General features: G+C 46.1%; 2 protein-coding genes across 3 annotated transcripts in view; one reads left to right on the forward strand and one right to left on the reverse strand.

Moving 5' to 3' along the window:
* The window catches only part of LOC137616579 (zinc finger protein OZF-like), a 243,865-nt gene that overhangs the window by 211,622 nt on the left and 7,511 nt on the right, over positions 1 to 24,732 (reverse strand). For both annotated transcript variants that reach the window (XM_068346459.1, XM_068346460.1), the window contains exon 2: positions 11,535 to 11,664. The gene's annotated coding sequence lies outside the window, so the exon portion shown is untranslated. The remainder of the gene's footprint in view (positions 1 to 11,534; positions 11,665 to 24,732) is intronic.
* Positions 14,577 to 15,484, forward strand: LOC137615956 (tigger transposable element-derived protein 1-like). The gene is made up of 2 exons (XM_068345639.1): positions 14,577 to 14,883; positions 15,111 to 15,484. The coding sequence occupies exons 1-2, from the start codon at positions 14,577 to 14,579 to the stop codon at positions 15,482 to 15,484; spliced, it is 681 nt and encodes a 226-aa protein (XP_068201740.1).

Raw genomic sequence — 24,732 nt, forward strand, 5'->3', positions numbered from 1 at the left:
CCACAACACTGAACACATTAGCCGAACTTTTTGCACTTGATAGGTCGCCTGTGCGACAACTTTTAAGCACATTAATTTTGGACATACTGTAATCTGGTTCTTGTCCGCAGCTAGTGATTCAACTCTTACGCCGAGAGCTTGAATCGCGGACAACATATCCTTCATCGTAGGTTCCTTCGGTTCTTGATCTACCACTACGGGGGAAGGATTAGGATCAATGACATTGGATACAGGTAAATCTACAGAACGAGAAGAACTGCGTCTGATTCTGTCTCTCTCTAGTATCTGAGTATAGGGCTCAAAAGCTAACCACTCACTTTCGGTCAAAGAAAAGGATTCTTCGCACCGATCCTCAAAAGTACAAGTTTTACCCCTACATTTCACGAAAATCGTATGAGGATCAATAGAAGCTTTAGGAAGACAAGTATGACATCCTTTAATACACTTCCTATATACAGGGGAGGGATCGGCCATATTGAATAGTTATGAGAGAGATCAAAACATAAACAAGGGTCAAAACTATCTAAATAAACCCAAAACAACAAAGATTTCAAGATAATACGAAAGAGAAATCAATAAAGCGAAAGCCCAAAACCAAAAGACAGTGTACATCACCAAATAAACTGTCCAAATCAAAGTAGGTTGCGAGTGAATTCCAATCGTTCCAGCCAACAATGGCGGCAGAGAAGGTCTGAATTGGTTGGAATAGTTCAGCCTGTCTACCGCGAGGGCGCTAGTATACACCTGGCATATCTGCGATTGCCGCGAGATTTTGAATTTTTGCCGGGCGTCCAGGGACTTTAGCCATTCTTATATAACCCGCAGGTAAGTTTTATGTTTAAAAAAGGAGGTTTCACTAGGAAGAAGATTTCGCATCCATCCTTTAGTAATAGCATGGACCAACGGTCTGCTCCTCTCCTCTCCCAGGCTCGCTAGAAGTAGTTAAGTCTGGCTCCTACTGTTGTCTGCGGTTTAAAAAAAAGTATGCAGAAACTTTCCTGCTGATTTAGACACCAAAACCTGTGTCTTTGACCAACTCTTAAGGGAGAAGAGGAAGAAAAAAGGGGGTTGGTGCAAAGTTATCCTGCTTCATTGCCTGCATTCCTTAAGAGACTCAGCGATCCACCCAGGGGGCTGTAAAAGTCTCTTCGGGGCTGCCAACAGGTCCTCGACCTTAATGTGGCTAGACCTCCACCTTTGCTATCCTGGCATACCTGAAAAGGAAGCTGGCTTCATAGGTTTTTATACCTCATTGCATTCAGTCTCTCATCGTCCTCAAGCTCTATTAGATGATCGAGAATTTTTCTATGTACAACGACTTCTCTCACAAAGCCGGTTGTACTGCAGCATTTGTTGCTCAAGGTTTTGACGGAGGATCAGACTCAAGACCCCAAAGACCTACGTCCACAAGCACACAGCAAAAAAGGGTACACTGCCTTCTCTCACAAAAGCACTAATGCACTTCCTCCTGCTCCAGCTGAAAATGTTGCTGCACCAACATCTGCATTTAGGCTCTTATTGCTTCATTGAGGACGTGCTATTGCACTGCCCTACCAGCACCATCCCAGTAAACAGAGACTCCTTAGACGCCTTCCTTAGCGAAAACTCTGAAGGCGGGACGAGGTGCAGCAGGCACAAAATAAATTGGAAACTCTTCAGAAAAAACTTTCTTGAGTTCCTTAAGTCAACTGAAGGGAGAGGGATCTTAGGAACTTCTCCTAAGAGAATTCCACTAAAAGATAAATAGGGGAAAAGAGATCGTCAATCCCTTCCTCCTACAAGTCTCTAACCGAGGTAGAGATGTCTTGTTTCCGAGAAGACAACTTCTTAAGGTCCTGAATTCTGGCCTCAATGTTTTTAGAGGTTTAATTCTCGCCCTCCAACATACACCAAGAGTTAGTTCAAGCGGGCCTTGGTCTGAGAAAATAAAATCTTTCCAGTTAATATTTATTTCTGTATCTTTTAATATAGCGCCTGGCGTAACAATGTTCCAACGCTAGACGCTCCCGGTCATTACAATCGGAACTAAGACGTTCGCGATCTTGACACTCGACGTCAAATCCAACTCCTGGACTCTTGACGCCATGCAACTGTTTGACGCTCGGTGTCACCTCTAACTGCTAGACACTCGACGTCAAGTCTAACTGCTGGAAGCTTGACTCCATGGAACTGCACGACACTCGGCGTCACGTCTAAGTCCCTAACATTCGACGTCAAGTCCAACTGTTTGAAGCCAGACGCCATGCAACTGCTTGACGTTCAACTTCACGTGACTCTCGGAACAATGCCGTTCACGATTCAGACGCTCGCGATTAAACACACTCGCGATTTCTCAAGTCACAGCCAAAACCACACAACGTTCGACGTTACGTCTTGTAACTGCTTGATGTTCAGCGTCACGTGACTCTCGGAACAATGCCGATCAAAATTCACGCTTGCGCTAGAATGGTCAATCATCGAACAAGAAAGACAAAGAAGTTGCACTAAGTTACAAACATTGTGTCAAACTCTTACAGCAGCGTTAGTAGCTAGCTGGCCAAAGCCCTGCGTTCCGCATTAGATAACACTTTTACCTCGCCTTACTTACGGCGAGGGCGATCGTTCTGGGAATCGTCAATAGGAACGCTCGAGGGGACTTCTGCTCGGGTCTTACAAGACAGTCGGCGCCAAGCTAACACCTCTTGCTTCCTTTCGCCGAAGTTTAAAATTAACTGTACTGTACGCTAATTTTCTTTAATCTCTGCAAAAAGATTACTTAAAGAAAAAATACTAAAAGGACAAATATTTATGTAAAATAACATATTCCTTTCTGGGCTCGAACCTGTGCCGCCCAGTGAATAAGCTCCATTTAGCACTTATTCTTAGGTAATTTACTGCTAAATATACCAGAGAAAAAATGTAAAGGAGTGCTAGGTTAACTAGCTCGCTCACCTATTGGTGTCGGTATAAAATTGGGCGTATATTCCAGAGGTCCCGCACTATTTAGATTAATCCACGACAGAGAACCCCAATAGAGGAGAGCCGTTCAACCTCACTCGGTACTACTAATAATGCATCCTCTCAGAACCCAACTCCTTTTAGCACGACGAGTAAAGTAACCCGCATTTTTGTGGTGCTCTCGAATTTTGGTTATTTTCTAGTGAATTATGGCTTCTTCGTCGGTTTCCCAGGAGACACCGTCTAAGTTAAGTACCAAGCTGGGTTTTACTGTGTTTTGAGCAACCTAGATCGTTTAATATTTATATTATAGGAGTTTATTCTCTTCGTTCATTCCGATCTTGCTTGATTTCACTACAGTTGGTACTCCTGTTTTTGAGAGCTTTTAATTTTCACTTTCGGTGTTACTATGTGTATTATTTTTATTATCAAATATTATTTGTTATTGTGAATATTCATTATTTAGCGTTTAGAATCCTCGTGGTTCAATTTTTGGGCCGATATCATTTACGTATCGCTATGGCTGCCGACCTTCGTGCTAAGTCGGCAATGTTATTTTTAGCCATCAGGTGTGTCTTTTGTGATTTAATTATTTATGTTGCATGCCTTGCCCAAAAATTTTCTATGTGTTTATTCATATATTTAACGCTATTATTATTATTATAATGAATATTTGTGCCATTACTCCGTTTGGTCTGTCTGGTTGGGGATCGTCAGTTGGTAGCCCTGCTGCCTCGTATCACGTGATCCTCCCCCACGCTCCCCCTCTAGCTAGGTGGGAGGCTAGGCTTCTCCCCCCTCCACTAAGGGACCGTTGCCTTCCCTCCTTTTAGAGGGGGTAGTTAAGTGTTTATGGACTTTGTCGTCCGGGTGGCCCGGCGGTTTCGTCTCTGTCTAGTCTGGTTGGCCACCGGTCAACAGAGTTGGATCCCGGTGCACCCTATTTTATATTCACTTTTCATTCTGGCTTATGTTATACGAAACCCTCCGGGTTCGATTGGCAGTTCTTAGCTACAGTTCCGCCCCCCTATTATTTTATAACATTTCCTATGATGATTATATATGACAGATCACTACCCCGGAGTCCCTAAAGGAATTGGTATTGAATATACCTTTATTTCCCGGCCCGGGGTCTACCCCGCCCCGGGAAATCAGACACCATGTGTCTTAATTCCTTGTTATTGCATCCTTTTTTATGCTCCCGGCTTGACCGGAATGGATGGCTATACTTTAGTTTCAAGTTAGACTTATGTTTAGGCCCGGGACCTCCGGTCCCGCCCCTATGTAAGAATATTACATTTAAGCTCTAACCTTGCGTTAGACCTATGTTAGGCCCGGGTCCTCCGGACCCGCCCCTACTTAAAAAAAAAAAAAAAAAAAAAAAAAAAAAAAAAAAAAAAAAAAAAAAAAAAAAAAAAAAATATATAAAAAAAAAAAAAAAAAAAAATAATAATAAGTACAGTTAAGCTCTAATCTTGTGTTAGACCTATGTTAGGCCCGGGTCCTCCGGACCCGCCCCTACTTAAAGAATAGTACAGTTAAGCTCTATTCTTGTGTTAGACCTATGTTAGGCCCGGGTCCTCCGGACCCGCCCCTACTTAAAGAATAGTACAGTTAAGCTCTAATCTTGTGTTAGACCTATGTTAGGCCCGGGTCCTCCGGACCCGCCCCTATTTAAGAGAATTACAGTTTCTCATATACTATTCTTTTTATAGATGGTGCATTGTCTGACGCCGGCCTGTGCAGCTGTTCTGCACCAGCCTTGTGGCCACTCCGTCTGCCGATCTCACGCCCCTTGTGGGGTTCAACTGGAAGACGTTGTGGTATGGCACCCGGATAACTGTGTGATTTGCTTCGACCTCATCACTACCCTTGGATCTGACTCGGTGAGTCCCGTTGGCTATATTGCCTTCTTATTTTATTTACTATTAGTAAGATATATATGGTCTTGAAGGACCATTGGGAGTCTCCCTTTTATAATTCCCACTATTATTTCAGGCATCCCCGGAGCAAAAGTCTGCGGCTCGGGCCACACTGAAGGTGTGGGTTGGTGGGTTTGCCCGGAATGTGATGCCAGAGCAAGATCCATCGGACGCCCCCGGAGGTCTGGAGGATAATGTTGCCTCCATGAACCTGGACGTCGAACCAATGTTGCTAGACGAGCCGGATACAGGTAGGGTGGTAAGTGAGGCAGGTGTGTCCGGCGCTGAGATTCCTATCCTCAGCCCCGCTCTTTCTTCTTCTTCTGATCGCTCTTCTTTTCTTGGATTTTCTGGGGACCGTGATTCGTCTCAACGTTCATACCCGTTTCCTCCTAAGGATAAGTCTACTTCAAGGACCTTACCCAAAGCCCGCAAGCCTCACAAGACTTCTCATGGCTCTAAACATTGTACGAACCCGTCTTCAAAGACCTCTGGTTCCTCCTCTAAGTCTCACGACCCGGGAGTTCCTTCCGCCCCTCCTGCTGCTAGCCCGGGCCTTTCCGAATCAGCCATGCTTCGCATCGTGTCGGAGATGCAGGCAAAGTTGGTTTCGGAGATGCAGTCGAGGATGGACTCGATGTTCTCTAACTTCGGTCAGAGAATTGGGGCTTTAGAGCAAGGAGCTCCGGAGAGAGTCCAAAGCTCTCTCATCCCGGATGCCTCTAAGCTCCCGCCGTTTGCCAAGAACAACCCCTGGCGGATGGCTCTTCATTCCCCGTTCTCAGACGGAATGTTGACTCTGGAGGGCCTTGGCACTCGTCCTCTAGAGGACTTTGAATTCTTTCCTCCTGGTCTGGCATTTCCATTTCATGGTTATGCCAGACTTACCGAGGAAGCTTTAGTTCGATTAGACAAGGTCCCCAAAGAGACGGTCATCTTCCCGAAGGAGCAAGCCCAATCTGTTTGGGCCAGATTTTTGAATGACATCGGCTGCACTAACACCATGCTGACGCCTTATAAAAGCTCCTTTACGATGTTCTTAATGGACAAGAACACCTTGACTCCATGCGTCAATAAGGTAGCAGAGCTTGCCTTTCAATATGCTCTGGAGGAGAAGCCCTTGCCTCCCATCCGAGAGGTGGATCCAATCTCCCTCCTTCTTCCCTCAGGTATTGAGTGTTGGGACAACGTCCATACCACCTTTACCTCCGGCAAGCTTGCAGCAGACTGTGCCTCAGTCTTGTTTAGTGAGAAGCTTCCCCGTCTCCCGGAATCCCTCATTAAACAGGAATATGATTCCCGCCTACGTGTGGGCCGTACTCTAAACCTGGCCACATCCACGGAGTCGATAGCCTTGACTTACGATACGGAGAGTATTTTTAAGTCTCTCAACAAGGCTACGTTACAGTCTTTATATTATGACTTATATGAATTCGCTACTGCTAAACGCAGATGTCGCAAGCATGTCCTAGCTGAGGCGACGATTAGGCATGAACCTAATAAACTCATCCGGTCCTCCTGTTGGGGTTCAAATCTCTTCCCCGAGGATCTCGTAGAGGAAATCTTGGCGGAGGCCACTAGGGTTAATCAGAGCCTTAAAGCCCGTTGGGGTTTGACCCCTAAACGCAAGTATGACCCCGCAAATTATCAAGCACGGGGTAGGAAGAAGCTTAGACCATATACCTCCACCCAGTTCAGGCAACAACAGAGTGCTTCATCCAACTTCCGGCTGCCTCTTCCTCCATCTTCTGTTGTCCCTGCACAGCCTTCCACCTCTCGGGCTCCTTCGGATGACTATGTCACCGTTCTGCTACCTAAGAGCCAGCTTTCTGGTGCCTCCGCCACTTCCCCTGCCTTTAACCAGTCTTACGAGGCTCATAGCTCTTCCCAGAGTTATGGTAGAGGTAGAGGCTACCACCGTGGCTCTAACCAGAACAAAGGCAGGGGAAGAGCCTTTCGCAGAGGAAAGAACTTCCGAGGCGGACGTGGAGGCAACTCCTCAAACCAATACTGAGGTGCAGCAGGTAGGGGGGAGGCTCTATGCCTTCCGCAACAAATGGAGGTTCAGTCCCTGGGCGTTCAGTATCATCTCCAAGGGACTGGGGTGGAGTTGGATTCAAGGACCTCCTCCTCCGAACAAATTTCGTCAACATTCCACTCCGGACCTGGTCGAATTTGTCCAGGATCTTTTACAAAAGAACGCCATACAAGAAACGAAACATCTGAAGTTTCAAGGTCGGCTGTTCAGTGTCCCGAAGAAGGATTCAGACAAGAGAAGAGTGATTCTAGATCTATCCCTTCTCAACTTGTCCATTCAATGCGACAAGTTTCGAATGCTTACCGTCTCGCAGGTGCGGACCTTACTTCCCCGTGGGGCCGTCACAACCTCTATCGATTTTACAGACGCCTACTATCACGTCCCGATAGCGAGACACTTCCGTCCGTACCTAGGCTTTCGCTTAGGGGACAAAAGTTACTCCTTCAAGGTGATGCCTTTCGGGCTCAACATCGCCCCAAGGATCTTCACAAAGCTAGCAGAAGTCGCTGTTCAGGAACTCAGGAATCAAGGGATTCAAGTAGTAGCCTATCGGGACGACTGGCTCATTTGGTCAGACACCTCCCAAAATTGCCTAAAAGCCACTCACAAAGTCATCCATTATCTTCAGTCTCTAGGCTTCCAGATCAACTTCAAGAAGTCCCGTCTTCTTCCAAAATCGAAGTTCCAATGGCTCGGCCTGCAATAGGATCTTATATCTCATACTCTGTGTCTTCCCAGACCCAAGAGGTTAGAGATTGTAAGGAACACCAAACGCTTTCTCAAAGACAAAGTAAGTTCCAGACGACTCCAAGAGAAGATTCTGGGGTCCCTTCAGTTTGCCTCAGTGACGGATCTTCTTCTGAAGGCAAAATTGAAAGATATCAATCGTGTCTGGCGTTCGAGGGCGAACCGGAAGCTCCGGGACAGGAAAGTCCGCCTTCCTCCCATTCTACGGGAAAGACTTCTTCCTTGGACAAGAGCAAACAGTCTGTCAAAGTCAGTTCCCCTTCGATTTCCGCCTCCGGAATTAATCATTCACACAGACGCATCCTTATCAGGTTGGGGCGGCTATTCTCAGCTCAAGAAAGTTCAAGGTCTTTGGACTCCCTTGTTCCGCCATTTTCACATCAATGTGCTAGAGGCCATGGCAGTTCTTCTAACCCTGAAACGTCTCGCTCTTCCCAAGAAACAACACCTTCGTCTGGTCCTCGACAGCGAAGTGGTGGTTCGCTGCCTCAACAGAGGCGGGTCAAAGTCAGGGCCTCTGAACCATGTTCTAGTAGCCATATTCTCCCTAGCAGCCTCGAACCGTTGGCATCTTTCAGCTGTCCACCTGGCGGGAGTCCGGAATGTAGTGGCAGACGCCCTGTCCCGGACCTCCCCTCTAGAATCGGAATGGTCACTCGATCTAAAGTCATTTCGGTGGATTCTCTCTCAGGTTCCCGGTCTCCAAGTGGACCTCTTCGCCACGGAATCCAACCACAAATTGAGAGTATATGTGGCTCCCAATCTAGACCCTCAGGCTTACGCCACAGACGCCATGTCACAGAATTGGGACAACTGGGAAAAGATTTATCTCTTTCCCCCGGTGAATCTGTTACTGAAAGTTCTAGACAAACTGAGATCCTTCAAGGGACAAGTAGCCTTGGTCGCACCCAACTGGCCCAAGAGCAACTGGTATCCTCTCCTGCGGGAGTTGAGACTATACCCTCACCCGATACCCAATCCGGTTCTGTCTCAGATAGTACAAACACGCGTTGTGTACGCTTTCTCAAACATTCAGAGCGCCCTAACTTTATGGACTTTATGAAGTTTGCGGCTATGCATGGTGCCAATATTGATCCTCAAAACACCTTGTTCCTAGAATCGGATAAACGGGATTCCACCATCCGCCAGTATGACTCTGCAGTTAAAAAGTTGGCAAAATTTTTAGTAGACTCAGACGTGAACTGTATGAACTTGAACCTTACAGTCACTTTCTTTAGATCTTTATTAGAATCAGGTCTGGCAGCCAATACTATCACCACTATTAAATCGGCTCTGAAAAAGATCTTCCTAGTGGGTTTTAACATAGACTTAACCGACTCTTCGTTAGCTTCAATTCCGAAAGCTTGTGCCAGACTGAAACCGGTTACTCGTCCTACCCCGGTGACCTGGTTCCTTAATGACGTACTCAAATTGGCTTCTGATACCATTAACAGTTCTTGTGATTACATGCCCCTTCTCAGGAAAACACTTTTCCTAGTGAGCTTGGCTTCCGGGGCAAGAATTTCTGAATTGGCAGCCTTGTCGAGAGACCCGGGTCATATTGACTTTCTGCCTTCAGGAGAGGTCCTTCTTTCTCCTAACAAATTCTTTTTGGCTAAGAATGAAGACCCTCAAAACAGATGGACCTCCTGGAAAATTGTTCCCCTCACGCAAGATCCGTCGCTGTGCCCTGTCACTACTCTTAGGTCTTATTTATCCCGGACCTCCTCTAACTCCTCGGGGCCTCTATTCGTTAGAGAACAAGGCGGTACCATTACTATTAAAGGGATCAGGCAACAAATTTTGTATTTTATTAAACAAGCTAACCCTGACTCTTTTCCTCTTGCACATGATATCAGGGCGGTTGCCACCTCGGTGAACTTCTTTCACCACATGAATTTTACAGACCTTTCCAGGTATACAGGGTGGAAATCACAGTCAGTGTTCAAGAAACACTACCTTAAACATTTGGAAGCCCTAAAATTTTCTACAGTAGCCGCAGGGAGCGTAGTTACTCCCAAGTAACTCACAGGTTAATGCCTTGACTCTTTATCTCCCTCTTACCTGCCTCATTTATACCCTATTGTATTCGTTGGTCTCGCACCTGAATACTGTTATTATATTTGTAAATTTTATGCTCCTGAGTATCTGTATATATTATCACTCACGGCATTATTATACCTACCTTATTGGATTTATGTTCATATTTAAGATACCCTTATAATTGTTTTTTGGTACTCATCTCTGATTAAAGCATCCTGTATTTCCCTTACGCTTATGTTTTTTCCTTTATTTTGCAAGTTTGGTGACATTTTTCTCTTGTATAGTTTCACTGGGCGGCACAGGTTCGAGCCCAGAAAAGGGATTTTGACGTAGGAAAAATCTATTTCTGGGCGAAGGACCTGTGCCGCCCAGTGAACCCTCCCAGCTCCTCTCCCTTGGAGTCCCCAAACTTTGGGTGCTAAGGAGTTGGGTTCTGAGAGGATGCATTGTTAGTAGTACCGAGTGAGGTTGAACGGCTCTCCTCTATTGGGGTTCTCTGTCGTGGATTAATCTAAATAGTGCGGGACCTCTGGAATATACGCCCAATTTTATACCGACACCAATAGGTGAGCGAGCTAGTTAACCTAGCACTCCTTTACATTTTTTCTCTGGTATATTTAGCAGTAAATTACCTAAGAATAAGTGCTAAATGGAGCTTATTCACTGGGCGGCACAGGTCCTTCGCCCAGAAATAGATTTTTCCTACGTCAAAATCCCTTTTTTATCTTATAAAACTTAAATACTTTGGTTTTAAAGAAAAATTTACTTTTCCTAAATAACGACACAAAGAAAATTGTAACACTGTATCGATTGACTGAGAACTGCGTAGCGTAAATTTAACTAAACGCTAGTTTAGTTAATCTTTGAAAACAGATCGAAGCTTATCTAGAGAAAGTATACTAAAAGGACAAAAATTTTCTTAAAATAACATAATCCTTTTATCTTATAAAAACTTAAACACTTTGTAAGATAGTATTCATTATTATTCTTTGTAGAAAAAGAAAGAAATTGCAAGTCATACTATAGCTTACGTCATATGACTGTGACGTCATAGAGTACCGTGTTTACCTACCGCCATCATGTTTTTCGCTAGTTTATAGTAGGTTGAAAAAACTTTCAATCCTACCTTTTAAGCTATAAACATAGCGATCAAATACCAAACAAAAACCCAAATAAGCGAATGCCTATAACCAATTTAGGAGTACATCACCAAGATAACTGCCAAAATTCAGATTACTGTAATAACGAGTGAATATCCAACGATCTTGTCTGCATGACGGCAGAAAAAATCTGAGGATAGAGGGAGTGGTTCTACGTACTGTCGCTTGAGGGCTCACTGGTGGTACACCTGGCTACTCAATCTGCGATTGCCGCGAGTTTTGAATTTCTGCCGTGACGTCAGGGACTTAAGCTATATATATCCACCGGGTAAGTCAAATGTTTAGAAATTAAAAATGTTTTCATATACAGTATACATACAGTATAAGAAAAATGTAAGTTAAAGGACAAAAATTAAATGGTAGTCCAAAATAGGTGAGGAGGAAGAGCGGTAACAACCGGTCTCTATCCGAGCCAAAAGTAAACTGAGCTAAATGGCAAGTGTGTGAGTGGGAGCGGTAGTTAACCTTCGCTAAAATTTTAATGGCTCGTCCTTTCTCCTTACCGAACGTAATACCCCTAATAAATAGCTAAAGGTTTGTAGTTTAGTTACGGAACAAAGTATAATATTATGTAAGGCTTTGGTTTTTTTAGTTTATAAATGCAGTATTAACCTCCATCTGAAATATCTTGAAACAAGCTAAACATTATTCTATCAGCAACCTACACACAGTTACAATGCTACTCACTGCATTTGCCCAGATGGATTTCTAAGTAAGTCTCAGGGATATCTTGGGATATGCACTGTTCCTTTCGTATATCTTTGCAGGATAAAGAAAACGTATCACTAACTTCATGATGACAGCTGCCATTCATTATCTATAAGAGAAAAAATTAATTACCTAGATTGTATACATTGAATCATAAACATTACATTGACATTAAAAGATTTGATCAATTGGATTTGAAAATAGAAGCATCTGCTACAATGACAACTGACAGGTCACTCAATACAAATGATTTAATGCTAAACAATATCTTGTAATACATTCTTGCAATGATTGACTCAACTTTTATGGGTTTCTCTCTTTTTGGGAAATATTGTAAATTTTAAAAGTAATTTGTATTTTTTCTAATTATACAAACCATAGTCCTTTAATAGGAGCATGATTTCAGTATACCTTAAACAGCTGTTAAACTTTTAACTGGGTAGTTATAGTTGCTGGTGGGGAGATGTTAGGCCCCACCCACTTGCCAGGTAGAATAACCCTCACTTTGACCTTGCCCTTAACCTATAGGAACCAGGTTTGTATAGTTAGGAAAATTAGCAAAAGTAATTTGCATTTTTCCTAGCTATACTTACGAGGATCTTCCTTAGGAGATCTGGGGCCCCGTACTGAACAGAATTTTCTGCTTGGCCTCTCCAGTTCTCCCCTCATACCGTGCATCTGGCAGTACCCACAAACCCTTCCGGGGGTATGAGAATACTCAGTCAGTCCGGGTCAAGGCCAGGCATAATCACCAGCATGAATGTTGAGAAGAAAACCTCTGAAACCCCACTTATGAATCATGAGGGGTGGATGGGAGGGCAGTGAAATGGAAGTTCCTTGTAAGTATAGCTAGGAAAAATACAAATCACTTAAAATTTTCTATTTGTTCCATTGCGATATACTTACTCGGAACTTTCATTGGAGACTCATACTTAAGAGGTGGGAATAGATATAAGGTGACAAGGGCAAGGGGGAGAAAGGACTACGGAGGCTAACAGAAACAATAAGATATTACCCACCAACAGACAAAGAACACTTTGTCTTGTAACACCATTCCTGTCCGATGCTTCGTTAGGTACTCAGCAGAAGACCTTGAAGAGGGGAGAGGGGATAGGGAAAAGGACATGCTTCCACTCGACCCTTCAGCATGGAGCACAAGGATTCCAGTTATGGTTAAATCCATTGTTGTGCAGCTATGACAGAGACGATTTTGAAGACCCCAAGTGACCTGCCTGTGCAGTCCTGCAGATAGTGTGACATGAACGTGGACTGAAGTTTCCAGACTCCTGCTTTCAGTACCTGACTGACTGCCATGTTTTTGGAAAAGACTATAGAGGTTCCAATGCCCTGAATTTTGTGGGACTTCGTAGATTTGAGAGAATCAAATGCCGGAGACCAAAAACTCCTGGAACTAGGGATCAACTACCACGGGGTTCTGGGTATTAGCTACAAAGGCGGGGACAAACTTGAATGTCACCTCCTTCCAGACCCTCGTGTGAGAAACCTCGTAGGATAGGCCGTAGATCTCGCTCACCCTTTTGGCTGAGGTGAGGGGCAGAAGGAACACAGTCTTCAACACTAGGTCCCTGTCCAGGACATCCTTGAGTGGCTCAAAAGGGGGTTGCTTCAGGAACTCCAATACCCTGGACAGATCCCACCCTGGAGGCTTCAGGGGCTGTGGGGGACAGGCTTGCTCAAATCTCTTGATAAACATTGTTGGTTGCCTTGAGGCTCCTAAATTCAACCCCTTAAGGGCAAATATTTGGCCTAACACTGCTCGATATCCCTTAACCCCTGCGATCGAGAGGCCTACATCCAATCTAAGGTGCAGCAGGGAGTCAGCTATCTACAGAATCGATGCTTTGAGGGGCCTGATATCTTTTTTCTGGCACCACTTCCCAAACAAGGTCTATTTAGCTTGTTAAAAGGCGGTTGTCGACACCCTCAGATAGCCTGTCATCTGTGACGCTGCTCTCCGGGAGAGGCCCTCCTGACTCATGAGACACTAGATAACCTCCACCCATGAAGAGAGAGGTTTTCCAGCCCGTCCTGGAACCTTTTGAAGTCAAGCTTTTTCAGGTCTTCCCTGAGAGGAAGGGGCCATGGTTCTTGGCTCTCTCATTTCATTAGGTCAGGAAACCACTCCCTGTCTGGCCACCATGGAGCCACCAGGGTGAGCTTTGCTCCTTTTGCTTCTCTCAATCTATTCAGGACTTGACGCAACTGGTTGAAGGGAGCCATCTAAGGGGTGCTGGGAGGCATCCTCTATGGCTGCTGTTGGGTCTGGCGCCAGAGAACAGAACACAGGGAGCTTGGCGTTGAGTCTCGTTGCAAATACACTCAGATCTGCTTACAAAATTTTCCTGCTGCGAAGAGATGCGAAGAATTTTATGACTTACATCATGAAAAATGTTTCGCGCTTCAAAACGATGTACAGTACGAGAGCTTGACTGTCTCCGAGACTGATTTTAAAATTTGTGCGCTGCCAGCCCGTAAACTCGCCACCATCCTCTCGTCCTCACATTGGTTATCTCCCCACTCAGATACTAGTTACCGCCATAAGATCCTGCTCTCCTATTGGTACTGTACTGTATCCCATCATGCATCTACGCATTGGCGTTCCTCAGCAATTTTTTTTCAGCAGTGATATCGTGCGCATCAACTTTGTATTTGTGATATTGCTTTCATGACTATTGTACTGTATCACATTGTGATATTACAATATTTTATTAACCATAGGTCCCAAAACAGTTGCTGATGTGCAGGGAAAGAAAAGGACAATGCCTTTTATGAAGACGAAGATAGAAATAATCAAGATATACAAGGCTGGCATGCGGTTAAGTGTGATCACGAGGGAATATGGCCGAAATCCATCTACGATAGGAACGATCCTGAAACAGAAGGAAGCCATCAAAGAAGCAACACCTAGGGCCATGACTGCTTTCTCCAGCAAGAGGAGCCACGTCCACGATGAGATGGATAGACTGCTGATTGTGTGAATTAAGGACAAGGAAATCGCTAATGATAATCAGCCAGAAGCCCAGCGCCATTTTCGCTGACCTCATGCATGCTCAGGCTGAAGATGATGCAGAAGGGACATCGAAGCAGGCACCCCCAAAGTACAAGGCTTCTTGGGGGTGGTTTGAAAAATTTAAGAGACGGTCTGGCGTCCATTCGGTGGTGCGTCATGGAGAGTTTGCAAGCTCGGACACGAAAGTGGCCCAAGCCTTTGTTAAGACATTCTACGAGTTGACTGTCCAGGAAGGCTTCAGTCCCCAGCAAGTCTTCAACTGCAATGAGACTGGGCTTTTCTGGAAGAAAATACCTCGTCAGATGTTCATTATGGCAGAAGAATAAAAGCTACCTGGGCATAAGCCAAAAAAGGACAGGCTTACCCATGCAAATGCCAGTGGGGATTGTAATGTGAAGCCCCTGCTGGTGTATCACTCCGAGACTCCTCAAGCCTTCAAGGCTCACAAAGTGATTAAGGAGAAGCTTCCGGTGATCTGGAGGGCTAATGTCAAAGCCTGGGTAACAAGAACCTTGTTCACCTAGTGGGTAAACCTCTGTTTCGGCTCGACTGTGAAGATATATTTGGAAGAGAAGCAAATGCCCCCCACAAATGCCTGCTGGTATTAGACAATGCCCGTATTCACCCTCCTGGCCTCGAGGATTTTATCCTATCAGATTTTTCATTTATCAAGGTTCTCTATCTTCCATCTAACACCACCCCTCTTATCCAGCCCATGAACCAGCAAGTGACTTCCAGCTTCAAGAAACTCTACACGAAATATCTTTTCAAGAGATGTTTCGAAATCACTGACAGCACAAACGTCACCCTTCGTGAATTTTGGAAGGAGCATTTTGATGTTGTGATATGCCTCAAAATCATCGATACAGCTTGGCGGGAGGTTTCAAGCGCACCTTGAACTCTGCGTGGAAGAAGCTGTGGCCTCATGCCATCTCCGCACGAGATTCCAAGGGCTTCCATGTAGGCCTAGCTGACAATCCTGAACCTGTTGCTCAATCTGAAGTTGCCAATTATTACACTCAGGATTTTCCTGATTTTCTTCAAAAAATCCTTCCCCCCTTAGGCCATTCATTGGCCAATCTACAAACGAGGAAGAAAGGATGAACGAGTAATGACTGGTCTCCTTCTTTATCTGAAATGATTCTGTCTCTCATGCTCTCCAAGGCTAGAGGGGCATTCGGTACCTTAGCCTTTGGAGAGTGAACATGACAGCGTAGGATCCTCGACAACAACTGAGCGAGCAAGATATGGCATTTCAGTACTTTTACGACTATCGAGATTGGACCTAAGAAGTCGCCTGTTCCAATTTCTCTCGTGCAAATGGATTGGAAGACCTTGGTGGAGTGAAGGAAAATCTCAATTGTTGGAAGGTCTCTGGGCTGGGAGTGTTTGGAAGGAACAGGTGACAGGTTTACTAGATCTCTGGTGACTCGGAAGAATAGTATTCTGAAGAACAATCTTAAGTTCTGATTGTGTATCCTGACTGTGAGGTTCCCAATCAGGTAATTCCCGGTCGTGTGGATCATTGAAAAAAAGTGCTAGGAGACCAGACGCGGGGAGTGACTAGAATCGGAACATTTCCATGAAGACAAAACATGAAGGGAAAAACTACGAGGAAACCTTGGAGCTCATGAAGGGAAGATCTCGTAGCCCTTGAAGTGCCGAAAATGATTGTAGGTTCGTCTTTCACTGGCATTGTTAAGGGGAAGAGCTGAAATGAAGAAGAAGCAGATCCCAGAAGTTCTATGACTCCAAGGTCACTGAAGAACAAGAGCGAGGAGTTCAATTGTAAGATGTCTGATTGCATGGTGGCCAAAAATGCAAGGTGTCCAAGTGAGTAGAGGACATATCACTTACTGACTGGTCAAACCAAAATTACTAAAGCAGTGATGGAGAGAGGCGAAATATCGTGTGAACTGGGAGAGTGGAGACCATACGTGATCTTGATAGGAGCAGTTGCGTGGGATCACTCAGCCAAGTGACGAGACGGCCTGCTAACGTCATCACTCTCGTGGTACTGTACTTGTTGATCGTACGTTCCACCATGCTCCTTCTGCTAGGTTGTCATTCCAGACCGAAGAAGGAAGGTGACGATATCAGCGCCTTCCTTCCCAAGTACTGGTAGCAGATGCGTGAACATCTGTACCACACACCGATATGTATTCTCCAGTAAGGAAGAGTTCCCTTTATCTAATTTCATGTGCACGGAGAGAACATATAGTACTGTGTTGGGATCACATTCCTGATTGGATACATTCTCAGTATGCACTGTCCCTCTCACCCCTAGGTGGGAAAAGATTGGTCAGGCTTCATAGACTTCAACGACTTCTTTGCCGGAGGTAAAAGCGTTTGCAGGCAGATGTTATGTGTGCCAACATTTCTTCCCTCTGTAGGATAATTTTTGTCCGGTATTCCCCTCAGTAAAATGTTATTTTCATTAGTAAAATAAATTTTTGAATATACTTACCCGATAATCATGTAGCTGTCAACTCCGTTGCCCGACAGAATTCTACGGGAGGGATACGCCAGCTATCACTATACTAGAAGGGGGTGTACTCACCAGCGCCACCTGTGGCCAGGTACTGCAGTACTTCTTGTTGACACCACCTCACTTTTTCCTCGTTCCACTGGTTCTCTATGGGGAGGAAGGGTGGGTCAATTAAATCATGATTATCGGGTAAGTATATTCAAAAATGTTATTTTTATTAGTAAAATAAATTTTTGAATATACTTACCCGATAATCATGTAGCTGTCAACTCCGTTGCCCGACAGAATTCTATGGAGGGATACGCCAGCTATCACAATACTAGAAGGGGGTGTACTTACCAGCGCCACCTGTGGCCAGGTACTCAAGTACTTCTTGTTGACACCTCCTCAATTATTCCTCGGTCCACTGGTTCTCTATGGGGAGGAAGGGAGGGTCGATTAAATCATGATTATCGGGTAAGTATATTCAAAAATTTATTTTACTAATAAAAATAACATTTTTCAATATTAAACTTACCCGATAATCATGTAGCTGATTCACACCCAGGGGGGTGGGTGAAAACCAGTGTACAAGATTAAAGGATAGCTAAGTATCCCATATTTCATATAACAGTTATCTCAAATAACAATGAAATAATAAGTACCTGGTAAGGAAGTCGAATTGAACCGTTACTCTGCCTCTTTTTTAAGTTCGTCTTCCTTACTGAGCGCAGCGTTCCTCTTGGAGGCTGAATCAACCCAAAGGTGCTAAAGTATATAGGGTTGCAACCCCTACTAAAGGACCTCTACAAAACCTCTAACCCAGGCGCTTCTCAAGAATGAATAGACCACCCGCCAAATCAAAAGGATGCGGAAGGCTTCTTAGCCTACCGTAACAACCATAAAAACAACAATAAAAGCATTCAAGAGAAAGGTTAAAAAAGGTTATGGGATTAAGGGAATGTAGTGGCTGAGCCCTCACCTACTACTGCACTCGCTGCTACGAATGGTCCCAGGGTGTAGCAGTTCTCGTAAAGAGACTGGACATCTTTAAGATAAAATGATGCAAACACTGACTTGCTCCTCCAATAGGTTGCATTCATTATGCTCTGCAGAGAACGGTTTTTATTAAAGGCCATCGAAGTAGCTACGGCTCTTACTTCGTGGGTCCTTACCTTCAGCAATGCAAGGTCTTCCTCCTTTAAGTGAGAATGGGCTTCTCTAATCAGAAGCCTTATATAATACGAAACCCCGTTCTTGGACATGGGCCTCGAAGGTTTCTTGATGGCACACCATAAGGCTTCTGACTGTCCTCGAATAGGTTTAGACCTCTGAAGATAATATTTGAGAGCTCTGACAGGGCAAAGAACTCTCTCTAGTTCGTTACCTACCATGTTGGAGAGGCTAGGTATTTCAAACGATCTAGGCCAAGGACGTGAAGGAAGTTCGTTCTTTGCTAGGAATCCGAGCTGAAAAGAACATGTTGCAGATTCGGTCGTGAAACCAATGTTCTTGCTGAAGGCATGAACCTCACTGACTCTCTTAGCTGTTGCAAGGCAGACGAGAAAAAGAGTCTTGAGGGTAAGGTCCTTGAAGGAAGCTGACTGGAGAGGTTCGAACCTAGATGACATAAGGAACCTTAAGACTACGTCTAGGTTCCAGCCTGGAGTGGATAGACGACGCTCTTTAGACGTCTCAAAAGACTTAAGAATGTCTTGAAGGTCCTTGTTGGAAGAAAGGTCCAAACCTCTGTGGCGGAGAACTGAAGCCAACATACTCCTATACCCTTTAATCGTAGGGGCTGAAAGGGATCTCTCATTCCTAAGATGTAGAAGGAAGTCAGCTATTTGGGTCACAGAGGTATTGGTAGAGGATATTGAATTGGCTCTACACCAGCTTCGGAAGACTTCCCACTTAGATTGGTAGACTCTACGAGTGGAAACCCTTCTTGCTCTGGCAATCGCACTGGCTGCCTCCTTCGAAAAGCCTCTAGCTCTAGCGAATCTTTCGACAGTCTGAAGGCAGTCAGCCGAAGAGCGTGGAGGTTTGGGTGCAACCTGTCTACGTGAGGTTGACGTAGAAGGTCCACTCTTAGAGGTAGAGTCCTGGGGATGTCGACAAGCCATTGAAGTACCTCTGTGAACCATTCTCTTGCAGGCCAAAGGGGAGCAACCAGCGTCAGCCGTGTCCCTTCGTGCGAGATGAATTTCTGCAGAACTTTGTTTATTATCTTGAACGGTGGGAATGCGTAAAGGTCGAGATGGGACCAGTTCAGTAGAAAAGCATCCACATGAACTGCTGCAGGGTCTGGAACAGGGGAACAGTACAGCGGAAGTCTCTTGGTTATGGAGGTGGCAAACAGATCTATGGTAGGTTGACCCCACAAGGTCCAAAGTCTGTTGCACACACTCTTGTGGAGGGTCCATTCCGTGGGAATGACCTGATTCCTTCTGCTTAGGCGATCTGCTGAGACGTTCATATTGCCCTGAATGAACCTCGTGACCAGAGTGAGGTTTAGACCTCTTGACCAAATGAGGAGGTCCCTTGCGATCTCGAATAGGCTCCTCGAATGGGTCCCTCCTTGCTTGGAGATGTAAGCCAAGGCTGTGGTGTTGTCTGAGTTCACCTCCACCACTTTGCCTAGCAGGAGGGACTTGAAGTTCAGCAGGGCTAAATGAACTGCTAGTAGCTCCTTGCAGTTGATGTGGAGCAATCCCTGTTCCTCGTTCCACGTTCCCGAGCATTCCCGTCCGTTCAAGGTCGCACCCCAGCCCGAGTCCGATGCATCTGAGAAGAGATGAAGATTGGGGGTCTGAATAGCCAACGATAGGCCCTCCCTGAGAAGGAGATTGTTCTTCCACCACAGGAGAGTGGTCTTCATCTCTTGGGTGATTGGGATAGAGACTGCTTCGAGAGTCGAACCCTTGTCCCAATGAGCTGCAAGATGGAATTGAAGAGGGCGGAGGTGGAGTCTCCCTAGCTCGACGAACAGGGCCAGTGATGAAAGGGTCCCTGTGAGACTCATCCACTGTCTCACCGAGCAACTGCTCCTCTTCAGCATGCTCATGATGCACTCTAGGGCTTGGCTTATCCTGGGGGCCGATGGAAAAGCCCGAAAATCCTGACTCCGAATCTCCATTCCCAGGTACACAATGGATTGGGAGGGAATGAGCTGAGACTTTTCTATGTTGACTAACAGACCCAGTTGTCTGATTAAGTCCAAAGTCCAGTTGAGATTCTCCAGACAGCGACGACTCGTGGAGGCTCTCAACAGCCAGTCGTCTAAGTAGAGGGAGGCTCTGATGTCCGATAAGTGTAGGAATTTTGCTATATTCCTCATCAGATGAGTGAACACCATAGGAGCTGTGCTTAGGCCAAAGCACAGGGCTTGGAATTGGTAGACAACCTTTCCAAAAACGAATCTCAGGAAAGGTTGGGAGTCTGGATGAATAGGAACGTGAAAGTAGGCATCTTTCAAGTCCAACGAGACCATCCAGTCCTCCTGTCTGACCGCTGCTAGGACCGACTTCGTCGTCTCCATCGTGAACGTCTGCTTGGTGACATACGCGTTGAGCGCGCTGACGTCCAGCACCGGTCTCCAACCTCCTGTCTTCTTGGCCACAAGAAAGAGACGGTTGTAGAAGCCCGGGGATTGATGGTCCCGGACTATAACCACTGCCTTCTTCTGCACAAGTAGCGACACCTCCTGGTGCAATGCTAGCCTCTTGTCCTCTTCTTTGTAGTTGGGAGAGAGGTTGATGGGAGATGTGGTCAGAGGTGGTTTGAGGCAGAATGGAATCCTGTAACCGTCCCTCAGCCAACTGACAGACTGGGCGTCTGCACCTCTCTTCTCCCAGGCTCGCCAGAAGATCTTGAGTCTGGCTCCTACTGCTGTCTGGAGATGCGGAGAGTCAGTTTTTTCCTTTAGAAGTCTTGGAGCCTTTCCTAGACTTGCTCCTGTAAGAGTCTGGACGGGAGCTTCCTCGGCTGGGGGCTCTACCACGAAAGGGCGGTATGAACCTCGTAGCAGGGGTATCAGCCACTGGGGAGCGATAAGTCTTGGTGACTGAGGTAGCAACCTTAGACTTACGAGCCGATGAGGCTACAAGATCGTGTGTGTCCTTTTGTATCAGGGCAGCAGACAAGTCCTTAACCAGCTCTTCGGGGAAGAGGAACTTCGAGAGCGGAGCAAAAAGGAGTTGTGACCTTTGACAAGGTGTAATGCTGGAGGAAAGGAAGGTACACAGCTGTTCCCTTTTCTTCAAAACCCCTGATACAAACATCGACGCAAGCTCACCAGATCCATCCCTAATGGCCTTATCCATGCAGGACATTAATAGCATGGCAGAATCCTTGTCCGCAGGAGAGGTCTTCTTGCTGAGGGCCCCCAGGCACCAGTCTAGGAAGTTGAACATCTCAAATGCTCTAAATACTCCCTTCAGTAAGTGATCAAGGTCTGAGAAGGTCCAGCAAACCTTAGAGCGCCTCATTGCAGTTCTCCGAGGCAAGTCTACCAGACTTGAGAAGTCAGCCTGGGCAGAGGCAGGTACTCCCAAGCCTGGTGCTTCTCCTGTGGCATACCAAACGCTCGCTTTCGAAGTGAGCTTAGTCGGAGGGAACATGAAAGAAGTTTTGCCAAGGTGTTGCTTAGTCTGCAGCCACTCCCCTAAGATCCTTAACGCTCTCTTAGAGGACCTTGCTAGGACTAGCTTAGTATAGGTGGACTTAGCTTGTTGTATGCCCAGCGAAAACTCAGATGGCGGAGAGCGGGGAATAGCAGAGACAAAGTGGTCTGGGTAAACCTCCCTAAGCAGAGCCAAGACCTTACGAAAGTCAATAGACTGTGGAGAAGGCTTGGATTCATCCACGTCTGACGAGGGATCCAGGTGTGCCGCCTCATCATCAGACGCCTCATCACCAGAGTGTAGCGAAGAGATCGGACAAGAATGCTGAACAGCAGAGTCAGAACGAGTAGGAACAATATTAGTGGTTTCCTCTTCAAGTAACTGTTGAGGGAAAACCTGAGGCTCAGACTGCAAAGGCTGAATAAAAGACGAAGCAGAAGGAAGGCGCATGGGTGGAGGAGGCTGACTCCTAGCATGAGTGGTTGAACCCAAGGGTTGCGCTTGCTGAGCTGTTGGCGGAAGCGGAGTAGCAAGTTCCTGTTCCTGTGGTGTGAGCGGAGCGCGATGAGGTAGAGGCTGCGCAGAACAAGGTAAATGTCTCGCAAGCTGAGGCTCCTGAGGCGCAAGGCTAAGGTGTAGAGGTGCTTGCCTTGTGGAGGGTTGAGCTCGCTGCAGCGAGAGCTGAGGAGACTGACTCATGGACGGGAGAGGTTGTTGTACCTCAACCGAGTGTTGCACCACTGGTGGAGCAGCAAGTGGAGGCGGAGGAAGAGAGGTATAATCCTCCTGATCCCATTGTAAAGGTTGCCTTAAAGAAGGCGGAGGCTGATCACCACTGGGAACAGCAAACTCAGAACGAGGCTCAACATCGTACGCCTGGCAGGTGGTACTGCGATCAGGCGGAGCGAGCGCAGGCGGAGCGAGCGCAGGCGGAGCAAGCGCAGGCGGAGGGAGTGTAGGCGGAGGCGGAGGCGCAACACTCTCAGCCCGACACTCACGCATCAAGTCCAAAAGCTGTGCTTGCATGGACTGTAGAAGACTCCACTTGGGGTCGGCAGAAACTACAGTAGGCTGAGGTAAAGCCTTAACAGTCGAGCTCTGTTGTGGCAGAACCTTACTCCTCTTGGGCGGAGTGCAGTCGACAGATGACTGCGGCGAGTCAGAGCTGAGCCAATGACTGCAACCTGGCTGAGCACTCGCGGACTGGACTCTGCGTTTAAGTGGTCTCGAGACCTGAGACCAACGTTTCTTCCCTGACAGTTGATCAGCGGACGAGAAAAAAACGGGCTCAATCGTCTGCAGGTGGGAGTGACGGTCTTTGGAAGACACGCCCGCAACCACCGAGGATACTTCTGTGCGCCTAACAAGGCCTGCCGAACCCTTATGCCCTTCGACATTGCTTCTCCCCTGGGCTTGGGAGCTTGCAAGAGGTCCCGGACTGGGAGGACGACTGGCTCGCACAGAAGTATCCTCACGCACCACACTGGCACTGACACTAGCACTTGGCACTGCACTGACACTAGCACTCGTCACAGCACTGGCACTAATTCCACCCACTGCACTCTTGACCTTAAGTTCCTTGACTTCGGCCATCAGAGACTTATGATCACTTACCACTGACTCTACTTTATCGCCTAAGGCCTGAATAGCACGCAAAACAACAGACATATCAGGCGGAGGGCAAACAGTAGGTTCGGGGGTAGCCACTACAGGGGTAGGAAAAGGTAGGGGATCATGAGGTGAGGAAAAAAGTGAAGAGTGAGAAGAACTCCTCCTAACTCTACCTCTCTCTAACTTAGTTGAATATTTCAAAAGACGGACAAATTCCAGTTCCGAAAGTCCGGCGCATTCCTCACATCGATTTTCTAACTGACAGGGCCTGTCCCTACAGTCAGAACAAGCGGTGTGAGGATCTACCGAGGCCTTCGGAATACGCCTATTGCAAGACCTACATCGTCTATGGGAGGGGGCTTGCGAAATGTCAGACATCTTGAATCCAAAGAGTTAGCCAAAGGGGGTTCCAAAATCAAGCAAAAGATCGTTAACCGTTAATCAGGACTATATAAAAGCTATCTAGCTAATATAAGAAGGTTTCCAGTAAAGCGACAGCCGAAATCTGAGAGAATACTTCACCAATTAGCCGTGAAAATACTCGAAGATCATAAGCGTATCCCAGAACGTCTTGCCGGAAGCACGACAGAGGAATAATTGAGGAGGTGTCAACAAGAAGTACTTGAGTACCTGGCCACAGGTGGCGCTGGTAAGTACACCCCCTTCTAGTATTGTGATAGCTGGCGTATCCCTCCATAGAATTCTGTCGGGCAACGGAGTTGACAGCTACATGATTATCGGGTAAGTTTAATATTGAAAAATTTATTTTACTAATGAAAATAACATTTTTCAATATTAAACTTACCCGATAATCATGTAGCTGATTCACACCCAGGGGGGTGGGTGAAAACCAGTGTACATGACTAAAGGATAGCTAAGTATCCCGTATTTCATATAATCAGTTATTTCAGAATAACAATGAAATAATAAGTACCTGGTAAGGAAGTCGACTTGAACCGTTACTCTGCCTTTATTAAGTTCGTCTTCCTTACTGAGCGCAGCGTTCCTCTTAGGAGGCTGAATCAACTCTAAGGTGCTAAAGTATACAGGGCTGCAACCCATACTAAAGGACCTCTACACAACCTCTAACCCAGGCGCTTCTCAAGAATGAATTGACCACCCGCCAAATCAAAAAGGATGCGGAAGGCTTCTTAGCCTACCGTAACAACCCAAAAAACAACAATAAAAGCATTCAAGAGAAAGGTTAAAAAAGGTTATGGGATTAAGGGAATGTAGTGGCTGAGCCCTCACCTACTACTGCACTCGCTGCTACGAATGGTCCCAGGGTGTAGCAGTTCTCGTAAAGAGACTGGACATCTTTAAGATAAAATGATGCAAACACTGACTTGCTCCTCCAATAAGTTGCATCCATAATGCTCTGCAGAGAACGGTTCTTATTAAAGGCCATCGAAGTGGCTACGGCTCTCACTTCGTGGGTCCTTA

The sequence above is a fragment of the Palaemon carinicauda genome, chromosome 22 (assembly GCF_036898095.1).
Source record: "Palaemon carinicauda isolate YSFRI2023 chromosome 22, ASM3689809v2, whole genome shotgun sequence".
NCBI lineage: Eukaryota > Metazoa > Arthropoda > Malacostraca > Decapoda > Palaemonidae > Palaemon > Palaemon carinicauda.